Below are 17,506 nucleotides of genomic sequence, written 5' to 3'. Positions count from 1 at the left end.
TTCGAATCATGGTGCTGCTAAGTATGTGTTGAGCCCACTCGGTTCAGTCAGTTTTAAGTAAACAATAGGCACAGAGTAGGCTGAAATGCAGGTAAGTCAATAACCCAGTATTTAGTTTCCATTTATTTCTAGTGAGTTGTAAACCTGCCTACTATGTAAAACAACTCTTACTACACCTGCCTTCATTTTAGAGTCTGCTATTATTCTAAAAAGGATATAGCTGATAACAGCAAAAGTGCAGTGGTTGATTACTTGGTTGGTATGCCATCAGCTTGAGTTTATCAAACTTCAAGGAAATAGGGAACTATAAATAATCTCAACAAGTGTTCCATCTGTAGAAATATATCCCCACACTGGCACAGCTTTGAACTTTTAGTACAAATTTGACTGATTCACTTGACATCAGATTCACTTTGGTAGGGTGGTGGCTCAATTTTTTAAGCATAATAACAAACTCTGGAGTGTTCAAATGTGGTCAAGCCTAAGCCTACAAGCCTAGGCTGTTTATCAGCACTCTGCTTTTCCTCATGCCAAACAATACTCCTAGGTGTGCAGATAATGGACCATATTTAAACATTCTGTCATGTGTTATTGCTTTCTTATTATTTATATGATATACACAATTTGTTAAAACATCTTACGTTTGCTACAGAACCCTAAATAAGTCTTCCTAGTTCAGTTAGATACACATTAATAAACCTCTAAAGGTAAAAAGTTGAAAACGTTTGTATTAAAAATGAGTCAAAACTTTTGTCTACTTGCAAGAAGCTACCTTTTAAGTGAGCTAAGTTGAATGCTATAGGTAACTAGTTACCGTAACCTTGTAGCCAGTAGTGTAGTATACAGTACACAGTTCCGGTACTATTTTCTATAGGCAGCTCAGACATCATCGTTCTGCTATTGACACACATACATAAAGTAAGTAAAGCATTCTGAAAAGTTGGAGAACAACACTTTGTGGAAATACTTTAGATAAATGCATGACCTTTTATATGTGTTACTAGCAGTCCAGCATACAAGTAAAATGTAAATTTGTTCTGGTACCTTCAAATTTAGGACTACCACTGCTTGAAGCTGATTATCTTTGACTTGGTACAACAATCTACTTCCAGATGTTCACGCATAGTAACTTGTAAAAATATGCCACAGTTATTATAAAACAATACAAAATGACATGTTTTAATGTTTTATATATTTTATTATAATATTATATATGAATTTATATATCTATATATATATATATATATATATATCTATTATATATATATATATATATATATGACCCTGCGTTGTTATCTGCATGAATCCCTTTTACGTTAGGGTTAACAATGTAAATCTACCTGCATTGCAGTGTATTTTTAGAATTTTTAAATGAAACCTGCATACTTTTGAATAGTTTTAACACAATTGATTAACTTTAGTTTGGGATACTGAAGGTGTGGCTGAAAATGACTCTGATTTTAACTTTATAAATGTTCCTGCTCCATGTGACCTTTCAGTGCCACAGCATGACAGTGGAACTGTATGTGTAAAGGGACCTGAAAAGGTAAATATGGATGAAAGGCAGAAAGTTAGTGGGGACTAGATAACTGTTAGAAAAAGTACGAAGATGAGGCCAACACCAAGCCATCAACATAGAGAGGAGATTGATCTAGCTCATAGATTCCAAGCACCGAGCAATGACGACCTAGTGCTGGAAGAAAACAGGGGTGAGGTGTTGTTAGCAGGTGATTCAATTACACACTATGTCGACAGTGATTTTCGCTGTAAAGAGCCTGTAAATAGGGTTTTTACTTGCCTCCCTGGAGCAAAAGTAAACGATATTGGATCAGAGTGCACAGATTACTAAATCACAAAAAAATAGTCTCTGCTTATTGTGCATGCTGGTACAAATGGATCATTAACAAGTCAGCTGAAAAAGTTAACACCAACTATGTGTTGGTGTTGGTGGGGATGAAATATTCAATAGAATTAGGGACTAAATACTTGGCTGGCTGGTTGGTGTGTGCAAGAAGGGCAGTGATTTATAAACAACTAGGATTGCTTTTGGAAAATAAATAGATATTATAGGAAAGATGGGCTGCACCTAAATAGGTCAGGGGCAAGCAGGCTAGCTGATAACATATCACCACCTAGCAAGGAATTTCAACTAGAAACTGGGGAGGGGAGGGGAGGGTACCTAACCAGACATGTAAAATTCAAGTTATAGTATCCTGCCATTCCCGCTACCCGCTGAGTAAACACAGAGGTGTGTGCTACAGTAACCTTCGTCAAATTCCTATTACCCCTACTCTTTCACATGATCTTTGGACCAATTTACACCTAGGTTTATTTAATTTCAGTTCTTTGTTTAATAAGGTTCAGTTAATTAGTGATTTTATTTAAGATTACAACATTGATATTCTCTCTTTAACTGAAACTTGTCTTGGAGCGAATGACAATGTTTCCCTGATTGAGGCTTCTCCACCTAATTATTCTTTTTTCCAGAAAGTTCACTCTAATGGGTTGGGAGGTGGTCTTGCTACTGTTTTCCATTTTGAACATAGAATCAAACATGAAATTGTGGCAGGTTATTCATCTTTTGAAGTTTTAACCTTGACATTAAACAGTCTATTACCTGTTCATATTGTAATTATTTATCAAGTCAAACCCGTTATTTCTGACTGAATTTGGAGATCGGATATCTATATTGACAGTCAAATATGATAGGATTCTTTTATTGGGTGATTGTAACCTTCATGTTGACATTGATTCTGAATCTAACTCCTTGGAATTTGAGGCTACTGGATTCTTGGGGATTCTCAACCGGGGGTCAGCGGCCCCCTAGGTCCTCCAAAAATAAACCAGAGAATGTGTGCTTTTCCCTGCATGCTTATGACACACTGAAACCTATTAGCTTCAGCATGTCATAAGCATGCACAGAAATGAACACTTTATCAGGTTTATAAACACGTTCTTGGGTTACATATGGTGTAATAGAGCTATTTCAGCGGGAGCTTGACAGATTACAAAGCAGAGGATAAATTTCTTCTGCCTGGATGTTATTAGCTACTTAGCACCAAGTATTGGATGTCACAGAATTTTCAGAGTTCAGATAAAACAAAGGTTATGCTAGTGGGCTCACAACTAAAAGGAAATGTGGGATTACATAAGCTTGACCCTTGCAGTCTCTCATCAAAACTTAAACTAGAAATGAAAAGTTTGGGTCATCTTTGATCCTGATCTATCATTTTTGACTTCAGGGAAGTTACTAAAGTATCTTTTTACCATTTGAGAAATATAGCCAAACTTAGACCAATTATTTCCGTATCTGATACTGAGAGACGAATACATGCCTTTGTTTGATCTAGAATTGATTATTGTAATGCTCTTTTTTCTGGTATCCCAAAATGTGTGGTATCCCGCTTGCAGCTTGTTCAGAATACCGCAGCTAGAATTCTGACTAAAACTAAAGAAAGTGAACATATTACTCCTGTTTTGGCCTCTTTTACACTGGCTCCCTGTGCAGTATAGAATTGATTTTAAGATTTTGTTGTTAACTTATAAGGCCCTGAATGGATTAGCACCTAGTTATTTGCAGGAGTTACTGACCCTGCATCTTCCAAACCGCACTCTGAGATCACAGGATGCAGGGCTTCTGGTTATTCCTAGGATCAACAAAAGCAAGACAGGATGTAGAGCTTTTTCTTGTGGAGCGCCTAAATTATGGAATAACTTTGTCAGGGAAGTGGGGACTGTTACAATTTAGTTTAGTAATGACTTTATTATTATTATTATTATTATTATTATTATTATTATTATTATTATTATGAGTATACTGTTATTTAAATATGTTATTTAAATGGTCTGATTGTATTGTATTGTGGTTTGTTCTTTTTTCTGCTATGTGCTGTACAGTGCATTGTGATACTTTTGTATAAAAAGCACTATAAAATGCAATAAATAAGTCTGTTTTTGTTTGTATTTCTATGTGCAGTGTGATGGAATCCAGCTTGATTTCAGCAATATTTCCCTGGAAGGAATTGCCATCCTGAATATTCCAAGTATGCATGGAGGGTCAAACCTGTGGGGGGAGACCAGGAAGAGGCGCAGCCATCGACAGGCTGGGAAAAAAACGATGGACAAAAGAACCACTGTGGTTGATGCCAAAGAGCTGATGTTCACTGTTCAAGGTAAAGGGTTTTATACAGTTATAAGGTACATGCTAAGAGATTTCTATGTCATCTGAGCTTGCTGACTAGAGAAAGAATTCAATCAGAATGTACATCTACATTATTATAATCCAGTGTTTGCTTGTTTTGTTTTACAAATCAATAGTTCAATTAAATCAAACTTCAATGAGGCATCATTCTCTGGTATTATCTGCAGATCTACTGCTCTTTAGGATCATTTTACATAATATTGGCAATTGTCAATGCTGCCACATTTACTTTGTTTTTAGGTAACATTTAATACTAAGAAGCACATAATATTCTGTTACGGTAAGTTAGAAAAGATAAGTCAGATGTAGAGGAATGTTATTTACACACAGGTGTTTCTGTGGTTTAGTCCATGTGCATTCAGAAAATCAGATGGATAATTTACATAGTGCACGATGTAACACACACCAAATGTTGCTTTTACTGTCATCTGACATTCTGCAAATCTACAAGTTATTTGCACCAACAATAAAAACAACAAAAAATACTGCTTTGGCAAAAGGACAACTTTAGATTATACCATTAAAGATTTCCAATATATATCAGTCCAAGATGTTAAGTAGGAGAATAAGGGAATCCAACTAAGATAAAAGGCAATAACAAATATGATGTTTGCTTCTTATGCCTAACCCATTCACTTAACAAAGGGATACGGTATGGTTTTCTCAGCCATATGCTGCTTCATTAGTCAGTTGTAGAATTTGGATGTGAACAGAAACAAGTCTGCCTGAGAATAAGGACTCAGTGCCCAAATTCTTAATTAGATTTTAAACAAGTTTAGGTTTGTGTGCAACATAAATGTCTTACTTGGGCATGGTTCAGGGTATGTTAAAGAAACAGACTGGCCTCAGACCTTTGTCAGGAGAGGGAATGACTGAGCCTTGTCTACTGTCCCTTATCCAATCACACATCTGCTCTTGCCAAAACTAGACAACTGCTGACAAGTGTGCTCTGTAAGAACCAGAGCAGTGTCATCATTAACTTTTCCCAAACAAAGATAGGTTGTTCTGTGGTAATAAGCAGCTGTTCAAAGGTAATTAAGAGTTAATTGCTTTTTTGGCACCGTATTATGTTTACGTGTCACTTGACAGGCAAGTAATTGGGGTCGAGTTAGTTTAAGGTGGTGTAATTTAAGAACACGATATATATGAACATTTAATATATATATATATATATATATATTGTATATTGTATATATATATATATATATATATATATATATATATAATACACAGTGTAATAGTGTGTGCCGGTAGCCGGAAGAAGTAATGTAATCTAAATTAGTGCAATAGATTTAAATACAGTTCATGTCAAAAGCTTTAGATGTTGCTCTAACCGAGAAGCCCAGTAAAATTCAGTCTCACATTATAACTAAAAGTAAATATAGAGGGCATTCTGTCACTGTATGGAGGAATGTAGAGCATTAATTCCTACAGGAAGATTAAACAAACAGAGTTCTGTAACAAGAGGAATTGAGCTGTTTTGGTAAGATGAAGAATCTTCTTACTCATGCAAAGCTTTATACATTTGAATGTTAAATGTCGTTGTTTTATTAACAGAAGCTAATTTTACAACATACTACTGTATTAGCCAAGATGAACTTATATCCTTTTCTAAAAATAAAAGTTAGAAATCTGCAGTGTGGAAGCTTCATTATGTATTGCTGTTGCAGAGGAACCCTTTGCACTAAATATGTGTCCTTATCTTTGATGTTTCACTGTCTTGTCGCCATATTGATTCTGTGTATAATGTTTTCACCCTGCTGCTAACAGTGAAGTGTTCCTTTCCTAATTAACACTTTTTTTTTTGGTTTAAAGATACTGTGGAAGCTGAAGACGGTGTTTAATTTAAATGACATAATAATGTTATAGCTAGGCATGATGCAAAACAGGTATCTGTTATATCGTATATATATATATATATATATATATATATATATATATATATATATATATATGCCATTTACACTTACTGCTTGTTCTAAAATAAACACCCAGATAAACCATGTTACAATTACAGTACAAACTAATAGCGAGACACAGGGAGGGATTTATCAAAGCCTTTTAGCAGTGTATATGCATGTATAACCTAGCACTAGTGTATGCTCTGTTCAGCAGTGCTATTTCATTGAAGACTACAATATACGCACATTCACCCTAATGGAATGAATGAGAATTGAAACAATCTCTTAACGCTCTTGACTTAAATGTGTAAAAGGTACCTGAACTAGTCTTTGCACCAGGCTAATGAATTCTCGATGTTAGCATCTGAAGTGCTGCCACAGTCGCCTCTGGGCTTTGATTCTGTCTGTTAAAGTTTAGATTCTGAACCGAAATACTGCAGTTTCTCAGGAAGCAAAAGACAGGGATGTAGCCCTAAACTTTTTAAATAGTTTACCAAGGGTTTTTTTTTTTCCTTCCTTCCTCACCACTGTCAGTACCCTGACTTCCAATTTCAGGGCAGTCCCGTCGAAAGTGGGTGGCTACTCTAGCCCCTTTCCAAATACATTGTCATTGTGATATATCTGTACTTAAACTGGCTACTGCACTGAATGGCTTTATAAAAAGTGTTTGATTATATGGGATGGCAGTGGGGTACAGAAAGAATAACTGAGCATAATTAGTTGACTTTAAAATGTGCATTGCTTTGTCACAACATACAAGCTCACACAAAACATATGTGATTGTTCATTTATTTGGTGAATAACAATAGTAACAATTGAGAAAGGCAGCAGCTTCCATTAAAAATATCGTTACAGGTAAGGGGGGGGGGGGGGTATCTGTATCACCAGCTGGTTTATTTGTCCATCTTTTCCTCATTCTGTATCTCTTTTTTCTGTTTACACATACTGATAGCTCTGAATTCATATTTACAGTTGGGGATGTTTGTTCTGACATACAAGTTCAGATGGGAACATTTTAGAAGACACATTTAAACAAAATAATGGTTTAAAAGCAGCTTCTCACATATGAATAATTTACCAGTGAAAGAGCAAATTACTTTTTATATCACTTTCTCACACTGTCAAAAAGCTGGTAATGTTATTTGTAGGCCCCTGTGCACAGTTCTGTCTAATACAACCAGACAGAACAAATCTAATAGTTAGTTCTTCTAAGGTACTGCACTGTGTTGGAAACTACATATATTTACACTGCAAGAATTTTCAATGGTAGCACTAATTAACTCTAAATGTGAGTCCAGGTTATTTAAAAAATGGTTAATGAAATAGTATAAAACAATATTTGGTGCTATGGAAATGTACATTAGTCTTAATGTACCAACATCTCTGCTGTACTGTTAAGTTGACTAACACACAAGTAATGCAAACTGATATTGGCTGTTTTTTTCAACTTGTTTGTAACCTTGCAACAGGGGTTGGTTGCTTAGTTTAGAACAAGGTTGAACCTTTGAGTGTTATTGAAAACATTAGCTGGGCTATATTATTGTATACTGAAATATCTGCTGAATCTTTTGGAGTTTTTATGGGATTAAATGGTTATTGATCATTTAAAACATACGTGATTTATGACCTTCTGTATTTTTACGTATAATACAATGATGGATTTGGTGAAGAGATGTGTATTATACATGCCCTGTGTTTCCTGATCATAGAATATGTTGTCTACAAATGGACTAAATAATTGTATCTAAAACATATTATTACAATAGTGTGGAGCCTATCATTGCCAGTGAGTGGAAAGAGAATTATATGTAAACATAGTTTGAATTTAGTCCAGTGTCTTGCCTTCCTATATAGGTGGAGGTGGGTACATAGTTTGGCAGATAACAAAAGGCATTTCACATGGGAAAAAGGCAACCCTGGTGGGGTTTTATCTCCCTGTTGCTTTTGATTCAGGACCCTGTTCCGTTTTCTTTTACTTTAGATTAGTTTGCTGCACCTCCGGCATGCAAAATTAGATCTGACTTTTGTATGTTTTGTGCATACCAAAAAATCTGTCACATGTAGTACTCAGCTACACAGCGTTGTATTATACCATCCCAGCAACCATGTCTCCTGTTCCACAGTTAAATCAAAGCAATATTGTTAGTAATTCGATATGGACATTTTAGTATATATCATCTTTGGTCAGAAACAGAATTCCTATTAGCCTTTTGTAAATGCTTATAATTTGTGTCAATGCATTTGTTACTTTGATAAATGCAGTTATCTGTATCATGTATGCCCCACTTCATATTCCATAAAACCATCAATTTTAGTACTGGATCTGTGATTCTAGGTGACAAGCCAGTCAAGTGATACAAGAGGGAGGGGAACCTGTAATTGCTTAGAAGATCTGTACACAAGGTGATCAATTCATGTTATAGCTGAAGTAGTATTTTCTTCAGTCCCCCCCATAAATCTAGAAAAAGAAAATAATGCTCTATTGATTTTTGTAAAATTCTCTGACTAAACAATGGAAGGCACTTAGTGGTGTTTCCCCTTAGTGTTGTGAAGAGTGTGTCTCAAAGATGTCCCAAGGTTACAGCCTATGTCATGTCAGAAAATAGAGGAGAACTATTGAAGTTTACAAAAACAAAAAATGCATTAGCCTTCTGGTCCCTGAACTGGGGATGGATTAAACTTTTTTTTTAAAAAAGTGTCATTCTATAGCTGATAAATTACCTTGACGCTAGGAGATATGAACTTTAGTTGGGGAAAAAAAAAAAAAAAAACTGTCCTGGTGGAATTTGTTAGAGGTAAAAGAATATCAAAGTACAGTAAAGCGTATAAGTAAACATTACAAAAATGGTTATTTTAAATACTCTCTTCCTGATTGCTCAAAACATGTCACATGGGGGTTATGATATTACAGCAAATCACCATGGGTCGGCACTTCCTTTAAGAAAGGGGCAAATCACAGGTAGATATTTATATACCACTAGAATTTTGAAAAATACTAAACAAAAACGGCAGCCATTTTATGTTATGTCTGTGATATGTTGACCTTTTAGGAAACCGAAGTGTAGGTGAGATTTTGAATGAGTCTGAATTGGACATCATTGACTCTAATTCAAGTATTGATAAAAAGCATAAGTATTCAAATCAATTCAAAACGCGCCATTCTGATCGCTCTGCCCCTTGTCCTTGAACTCTGCCAGAACTACATTGTTTCCCTATCCCATTCTGTAATACATTTACGTAATATATATATATATATATATATATATATATATATATATATATATATATATATATATATATATATATATAACTAGGATAAACTCAGCATTTAAAAAAAAAAATGCAAATAACGTGTTCCTTCCCACTGAAGCGGTAGCCCTAATCTGGTATGGATACTTCCTGTCACTTCCACTGAGAAAAAAGGATGATTAAAACCATCACTCTTACTGACAGTGATATGGCTGCAGAATGAAGGCTCCCACAGTGTACCTCTCACAGGCTAGCTCACAGGGTAGTGCTGCATATGCAACTCGAAGATGTCATCATTATATCCAGCTGATCATATGATAAGGGTGATGAATTTACATACTAAAACAAAGTTCATTTCCTAACAATAAGCTAACCCTAAACTTAAGGTTCATGGGGTATTGGCTGTAACTTTAAATACACACAACAATAACCTAACCCTAATACTAAGGTTTGTGGGTTATTGCCATGGATCACCAATTCATTCTCACAGGGTAATCACTAGGTTCAGTATTCTCCCCCTCTCACACCCTGTTTATAGTCACATGGTAGGGATATTGAGGGCGAATGAAGCATGACATAAATTATGGGTTGCGCACCCAGCACTACCCTAGGTGAGCTCCCTGTGTGAGCTCCCTGTGTGAGCTCCCTGTGTGAGCTACCGTGTGTGAGCTATGCTGTTTGAACTCCCTCTGTGAGCTACGTTGTGTGAGCTCCATGTGGAGCTACCCTGTGTGAGCTACGCTTTGTGAGCTCCCTGTGTGAGCTACCCTGTGTTTGCTCCCTGCGAGAGCTATGCTGTGTGAGCCTTTGTTCTGAAGCAGTACCCTGTACACCTCCCCCCATGTACAACGTACACCAGCCGCAATCGGCCAACTCCCCCCTTCCCCCTACCCCCCTCCTCCCAAGAGTCCAATTATGTCCCTTGGGTGGGCGGGGTTGATGCCGGAGCTCCCAAGCCTTCTTTGGTTGAGGGGGCCCCAGATCTCCAAGGTAGTACGGCGACGGTGGCCCGGCTCCCTCTGGTGGCAGAGGCGGCGACGGCGGCGGACCATCGGCAACCCTAGAAAACAAAAAGGAGACACCAGCAGTCCCAAGCAATGCGGAGCAGCCGGCAAACCCAGGTGATGCGGAGCAGCAGGCAACCCCAGGCGATGCGGAGCAGCAGGCAACCCCAGGCGATGCGAATGAGTCATCCCTGAGCGGAGCGGGTGTGGCATCCCTGGGCGGTGCAAGGCAGGCATCCTTGGGCCATAGCTTCTCCCCTCTGGGCTCTGAGAGCGGCGGCTCCTCCCTCCCGGGCTCTGGGAGCGGCGGCTCCTCCCTCCCGGGCTCTGGGAGCGGCGGCTCCTCCCTCCCGGGCTCTGGGAGCGGCGGCTCCTCCCTCCCTCTCGGGCTCTGGGGACAACGGCTCCTCCCTCCCTCTCGGGCTCTGGGGACGACAGCGGCTCCTCACCCCTCTCGGGCTCTGGGGACGACGGTGGCGCCTCACCCCTCTCGGGCTCTGGGAGCGACGGCGGCTCCTCACCCCTCTCGGGCTCTGGGAGCGACGGCGGCTCCTCACCCCTCTCGGGCTCTGGGAGCGACGGCGGCTCCTCACCCCTCTCGGGCTCTGGGAGCGACGGCGGCTCCTCACCCCTCTCTGGCTCTGGGAGCGACGGCGGCTCCTCACCCCTCTCTGGCTCTGGGAGCGACGGCGGCTCCTCACCCCTCTCGGGCTCTGGGAGCGACGGCGGCTCCTCACCCCTCTCGGGCTCTCGGGAAAGCAGCTCACCCCTCTCTGGCTCTCGGGAAAGCAGCTCACCCCTCTCTGGCTCTGGGGACGACGGCACCTCCTCCCTCTCTGGCTCTGGGGACGACAGAACCTCCTCCCTCTCTGGCTCTGGGGACACTGGCGGCTCCTTCTCCCTTTCTGGCTCTGGGGAAGGCGGCTCACCCCTCTCTGGCTCTCGGGAAGGGGGCTCCACCCTCTTTATTGGAGTGACTGGAGCATCTCCCATGTCTACCGCCAGGTAATTAACCACCATGAGGGCAAACTCTGGGAAGGACGCCGGGTGGTGTTGTTCCTCCCATTGTTCCCACCTCTCCCCATCTCGACGTCACAGCGTGTTGATAACTATGGGGAGATCGTGGACGAGGTCTGCCACAGGGTGCATCAACCAGTCCCAGATCTCCTTGGATGGTGGTGAAGGTGGTGGTGGTGCTGGAGGTAGTGGGGTGGCCCCTGATGCCCGGGGTGAATACTGCACCTCTTCCTGGGCCTGGTTGTAGGGGCATCCTGCCCAGTTGTGGCCGTCCTCCTCACACCGTCCACACCAGTTTGCCGGTGGCATATCTGGGCAGGATCGCCAACGATGGTCCTCCTTCCTACACCAGGAACACCAGGGGAAGAGGCTGGCCGGGTCCTCCAGCGGTGGCTGCAGCAGCTGCTGCTTTTCCTGCGTTTGCTGCTGTCTGCTCTTCTTTCCCATTTAAAAAAAAAAAATAAAAAAAAAATTAAAAAAAAAAAAAAAAAAATCTACCGCTCTATGTGGCGGAGATCCCGCGATAGGGCGGACGACTATTGTGGCAGGCTGGCGAGTGGATAGAGGCCCAGAAACAGTCTGCAGTTAAAAAAAAAACTAATTTTATTATAAATAAACAAAAATACAGGTGCACAAGGGCAAAACTAAAAATCTTTAAACACAAATAAAACAAAAAACAAAATTTACAAAAATAAAGGTTTCCAGGCTGGGCAATGCCTTCACTGGATTCAAAACTTTCAAACTTTCAAAAATACCACAACAAACCACCAACCTGCTTCCTCAACTCCCTCCTCCAAATGAGAAGCAGAGGCCTCCTTTTATGTCAGGTGGCTGGGCGCCGATTGATCATTAATTAACCTAATCAACTAATCAACCCCAGCCACCTGAACATAATAAACCCAGGCAGGTAGGGGAAATTAACCACATCCCTGCCAATTTAAAAAGAGCAGAGCTCTGCTCTGCCACAGCTATCAATTAATTTTAGTTAACTTCTGCAATTAACGCGTTAATTGTTTTGTTTTGATTATATTTTTAATGTGCGTTAATCACATTGTTGTGTCTTGAACATTACTTCAGTCTTACACACCGTACTTCAGTCATGGCCGGATCAGTGTTGCTAGATTTGACGACTTTTTAGTTTACTTGGCAACAAAATAAGTGTCAAAGCGACCAGCAAAAACTCTAACGACTTTCACCGTTGATCAAAGCTACATTCTAAGAAAGAAGTAGCTATAATTCATAATCATACAATCACTCAATTTGTTAAATTAGAAAAAAAACAGTGCATTCTATACTTCCCTTCCCAGCATCATTAAACATTCTCAGATACCAAAGATTCTATGGTCATTATAAGTAAAAGTTTCTATGCAGAACGTACAGCGCTACTTTTGCAAGACGTGAAATGACCGCTAAACGTAGTCACGCACGCAAAAACGTATGGCAGTTGAGCTACGTATAGTACAGTGTGTGCGCTGGCTGAAAACACATTAGCTTTGCAACATTTCTTACTTTCTTCGCTGTCTCAGTCTGATGAAATGTCTGTGTGTGTGTGTGTGTGTGTGTGTGTGTGTGTATATATATATATATATATATATATATATAGAGAGAGAGAGAGAGAGAGAGAGAGAGAGAGAGAGAATTTGTTGCGGGAAGGCAGCCCGCAAACAGACAAGTAAGATACATTTATGCCCGTCCCCAAATTACTTTCAGGACTACTGTTCTAAAGGAAAGAGAAAAGCGTGTGATTGGTTAAACACGAGTGGCATCACCAACTAGACGCTGAGAAGTTGAAATCTACCAACTCATCCACAGCATCTACGATTTGAATGCTAGGTGGTGCATTCATAGCATCTGACTGAATCTTACGCCCAGTGTGAACCAGCCTTAATTCTGCATTGTACAAAATGCACAACAATCATAAAGGAGGTACTGGCGCCACAATTTCTTAAAGAGGCAACGCTGAGTGACATTGGCGACAAAAAATACAGCCTCATCCTGGATGAATCAACTGACGTAAGTGTGTCAAAGCAATTGGGAATCGTTTTACGTTACTTCAGTGAGAAGAGGGGCCAGGTTGTGACAGTATTTCTAGAACTTGCCCCACTTTAATATGGTGATGCTAGGGGTATAGCAGTTGCCCTCATTGATGCAATTGAAAAATTGAGTTTTTTATCAGGCAGACCAATAATTGGTTCTCCTTACCGCCCAGTTTACAAGAGGCATACTGGCAAATATTTGAGAGAGAGGAACCCCTGAAAATAACAAAAATGTGCTCCACTTGTTGGCTCTCCATAGAGCCAGCCATCAGCTGAATTCTAAACCAGTGGGATGAATTAAAGCTACATTTCCAGTTCTCTCAGAAAAAGGACAGCTGCTACATGACAGAGATGTTTTTTTTTTTTTCCCCCCGTGTACAGCGATGAGCAGAACAACATGTACTTAATCTACCTCAAGTCTCTCCTTACTGAGGTACAGCACACAGTCAAGGCATTTGAGAAGGAGAATACAGGCCCTGCTAAACTTCTCAACATATTGATAACCCTCCTGAAGTCTGTATGCGGGAAAGTTATGATCCCAATGGCACAGATCAACATTCTGAACACCTCAATTGAAAATCACCTGGATCCATCTCCTTACTTGAGTTTCAGTTTTGAAAACTCTGTCAAAGAGTCAAAGCTGTCACTAGAGAGCAAAACTATGCATTGATTTCTACAGCGTCGCCAATCAGTGAATGTTAAAACTTTGCAAATTACATCAGTACTGAGCGCCGAAGAAGTGCTGAAGGCAAACAAAGGCACACAGAAAATTATTTAGTGATTTAGGATACAATTTCATTAAAATGTAATTTGGGAGTATTGCTTTTCATGTATGCCCTGTTGTGTGGGCATATAGACTTTTGACAGAGTTAAGGTTCTAATGTACAGCGTTCCTTTAAGATTCCACACGTGTTGCCTGTAAAGACAAAGTAACTGCTGTTGCATAAGCTTTCTAATTAAAAAAGGAAGTGGGTGGCCATTTCCCTGTTGACTGGGCTGGCACTATCAGGAGTAAGTGTGAGGGGTCAGCCCCCTCCAGCATACCATTCACAAAGTACCGACATCAGCAGCCATTCATCAGCCTGGGTCTTGTTTACCCACTGCACTAATGTGAGGAGACACGTGAAGCATCTGGGTTTATAGAAAAGGGCAGGAGAGTCAGGGAACTGTATATACAGTCCCACACAGACTAGTGGCCCTCTCACACAGAAAACAAGGAGAAGTTCACAGAGCATAGCCATCATTATTTCATGTGAAAACATAAAACAGACACCAATACCGTTTGTGAGGCTGGTTTAGCTGGTGTAACTTCATAATGGTATCAGTTGCAGGGTTTCTGAGACAAGCAACAATGCTGATAACTGAACACAGTCAAGCATATGAAAGTCATGGCAATTCCCCAGGTTAAACAGTTTTTTTTTTTTTTTTATTGTCAGTGCTTAGCTGTGGGAAAGGCATTGTTTAGTGCTGGTGCCTGGGGAACTCAGCTGTTTATACTGGAACTGGTAATTTGAGAAACACTCAAGTATATTTAACAAATGCAAACAATGGCAAGAATTTCTAGTTCCCTTTTTAAAGCAAGTGATATGTTTTCTGTATGTGTACAACAAATTAATGAATGTGTTTATTTTTCTTTTCATATGAAATTGTCTGACCTCCTGGAATATTTATTTATTTATTCATTTATTAATTAGGGAAAATGCTCTTAAGAGGATTTTGTACCAAATTCAAAATCTTTATCTTATACATCTTATCAGATACAGCAGTATCTATATTATGGAAAAAGATTATCCTGTAAAGATACTGTAATAAGAACATATTTAAAAGAAATGAATTGTCATACATATAAATACTGTTTTTGGTTTAAAAATAAAAGCGTGTAAGTCTGATACACACATAGGTGGGAATCAGTCTATTAATACAATTCACCAAGGCAGACAAGTTTCTTTAGTTGTTATTATAATTATACAAGTGTAGCTTTCCTATATAAAAGCACTGAACATTGATTAGGAGAATATGCCTCACATTTATTTAACAATATGTAGTATAATTGTTTTGATATATCAACATCTTTTAAGTGCTAAAGATACAAAAAAAAAAAATCATTGTTTTGCCTACACCGTGAAAAACAGTATACAGTTCTATTTTAAGCTTGGAAAGCAGGAAAGGTCACCCACAAGAAAAATCAACCACAGAGAATTATGCTGCATATTGACATGACATTTTGAAACTGCCTGCCATTTCACATCTTACTGAAAAATACATTCATGGCAATTTATAAATTACTTATATATGTCACATATTATCTGTAGATACTTATGAAACCTTTCATATGTAACATGAAACACAAATCTAAAGGTATTGTGGATATATTTATTATAATTCTAGGCAACTGCATTTCCTCAGTAAACATTTGCTTTGCCACTGGTTATCTCAGTATTAACCTTAAAAGTAAGTAGTTGATACAGTCCGGGGGGTACTGTAAACATCCATGTGTGGCTTATCCCCACAATATCAATGAGACATAATACTCCAGTTCTTAATTAACTCATATTTCTTTTTTTTACGCAAGGAGAAAACAACTATTTCATAGCGCTTAATAAATTGTTTGGTTCTAGTTTTGTGATATAAACAGGTGCTTTTCTTCTTTGAAATAAAGCCAATGAAAGACTGGAGTAAAAGCTTTGACAATATTCCACAATGACACGAATGTTTGTAAGTTTGCGTGTGATAGCCAAGTGAAGACGCCTCACTTTTGAGTATTAGGTAAGGTGACATGCAGGCCTTACATCTGTCCTGGTTTCTGTTAGGTGTACCAATATATCTAGTTTGCAGTACCATAATAACTGCTTATTGCAATCCATTCTCACTTGTGATATTGTGACTATACGGTGACAGTTATCTAGAGTTTTTCAGTAGGTTTAACCAATATAGTTAATCGTAAGCACTTTCATGTAAGCACCTTGATTTTTTAAATTTGTTTTATTCAGTCAGTGTAATTACCTTTTTTTTTTTTTTTTTTTTTTTTTTAGATCTGTCAGATCAGCTTTTTGAAGTGGTTGGTCTGGAAGGGGCGATGGAAATGGGTCAGATCTATACAGGTTTAAAAAGTGCTGGGAGGAGACTTGCACAGTGTTCTTCTGTTACCATTCGGTAAAATTGGCTAAGCTTAGCTATTTTTCAACTCTCCAAATTAAATCCAATTTAAATGGAGAAACTACTGTCAATGTGTGATATGTATTGCATGACTGGAAATTGTTACATGAAATACTTTGACTCAGTTGGTCTCAGTATTTAATTATTTTTGATATGTTAAAGTGAATGTTTGTACAGTAGGTGTATAAGTTTTACCAAGCAGCTCACCTTTGTTTTATTTAATATTCCCATTACTTTGAATATTTTCTTTAAGCTTGTATGATACCAGAGTTTTGAGCACACCCACCTGATCGCGAAGGGGTACATTTGCACATGACCACCATGGGCCTGCTTGAGGTCAGGGAGCAAGACACATTACACAGCCATGTTAGATATTTTGTTCACAAGAGAGGGACAAATGCTTAAAATAATTTGTATTCTAAAAGTGCATATATGAACCTAAGACAGTAATCAAATTAATAGGAATGTTACACAAAGCGAAGGCTAACTTCCACACTTACAAATATTCAGGTTAAGGATAATCAGTTGGTGAGTTCTGTATGTAATGCATGTTGTCCATCTTACATTGTATGGTGTTATTTGGTAGGATTACTTATCATTACTGTTTTCTTTATTTTTCTTAGAACCAGTAAATCTCTTCCAATGCAGATTGACGGTGAGCCTTGGATGCAAACCCCTTGCACTGTAAGTAAACATTAAATAAACACATTCCTTACAAGTTTTCAGATATTAGGTGTCAAAACAAAATGGGGTTTGATATTCTCTGTGAATGGGCAGCAAGAATGGTAATCTGTGCCTTTTCTGAAAAGGGTGTTGTTTACTTACCTCCTGCTCTCAGATTTTCTCTGATAAACTCTTCCTTTTCACTGTGTTGTACCTGTGTTGTGACCACAGCTAGGTGACCCTTTTTATGCCTCAAACTCCAGTTTGGCCTCTGCTGTG

General features: G+C 39.0%; 1 protein-coding gene across 1 annotated transcript in view; it reads left to right on the top strand.

The window, feature by feature from the left end:
* Nucleotides 1-17,506, top strand: part of dgkb (diacylglycerol kinase, beta) — a 141,197-nt gene that overhangs the window by 110,897 nt on the left and 12,794 nt on the right. The window contains exons 22-24 of the mRNA XM_041248955.1: nt 3,977-4,172; nt 16,441-16,561; nt 17,188-17,248. Of these exons, the coding sequence (XP_041104889.1) occupies nt 3,977-4,172; nt 16,441-16,561; nt 17,188-17,248 (378 nt within the window). The remainder of the gene's footprint in view (nt 1-3,976; nt 4,173-16,440; nt 16,562-17,187; nt 17,249-17,506) is intronic.

The sequence above is a fragment of the Polyodon spathula genome, chromosome 4 (assembly GCF_017654505.1).
Source record: "Polyodon spathula isolate WHYD16114869_AA chromosome 4, ASM1765450v1, whole genome shotgun sequence".
NCBI classification, from domain to species: domain Eukaryota; kingdom Metazoa; phylum Chordata; class Actinopteri; order Acipenseriformes; family Polyodontidae; genus Polyodon; species Polyodon spathula.
Note: the sequence above shows the minus strand (reverse complement) of the source record. Positions and strands in the feature narration are given on the sequence as shown.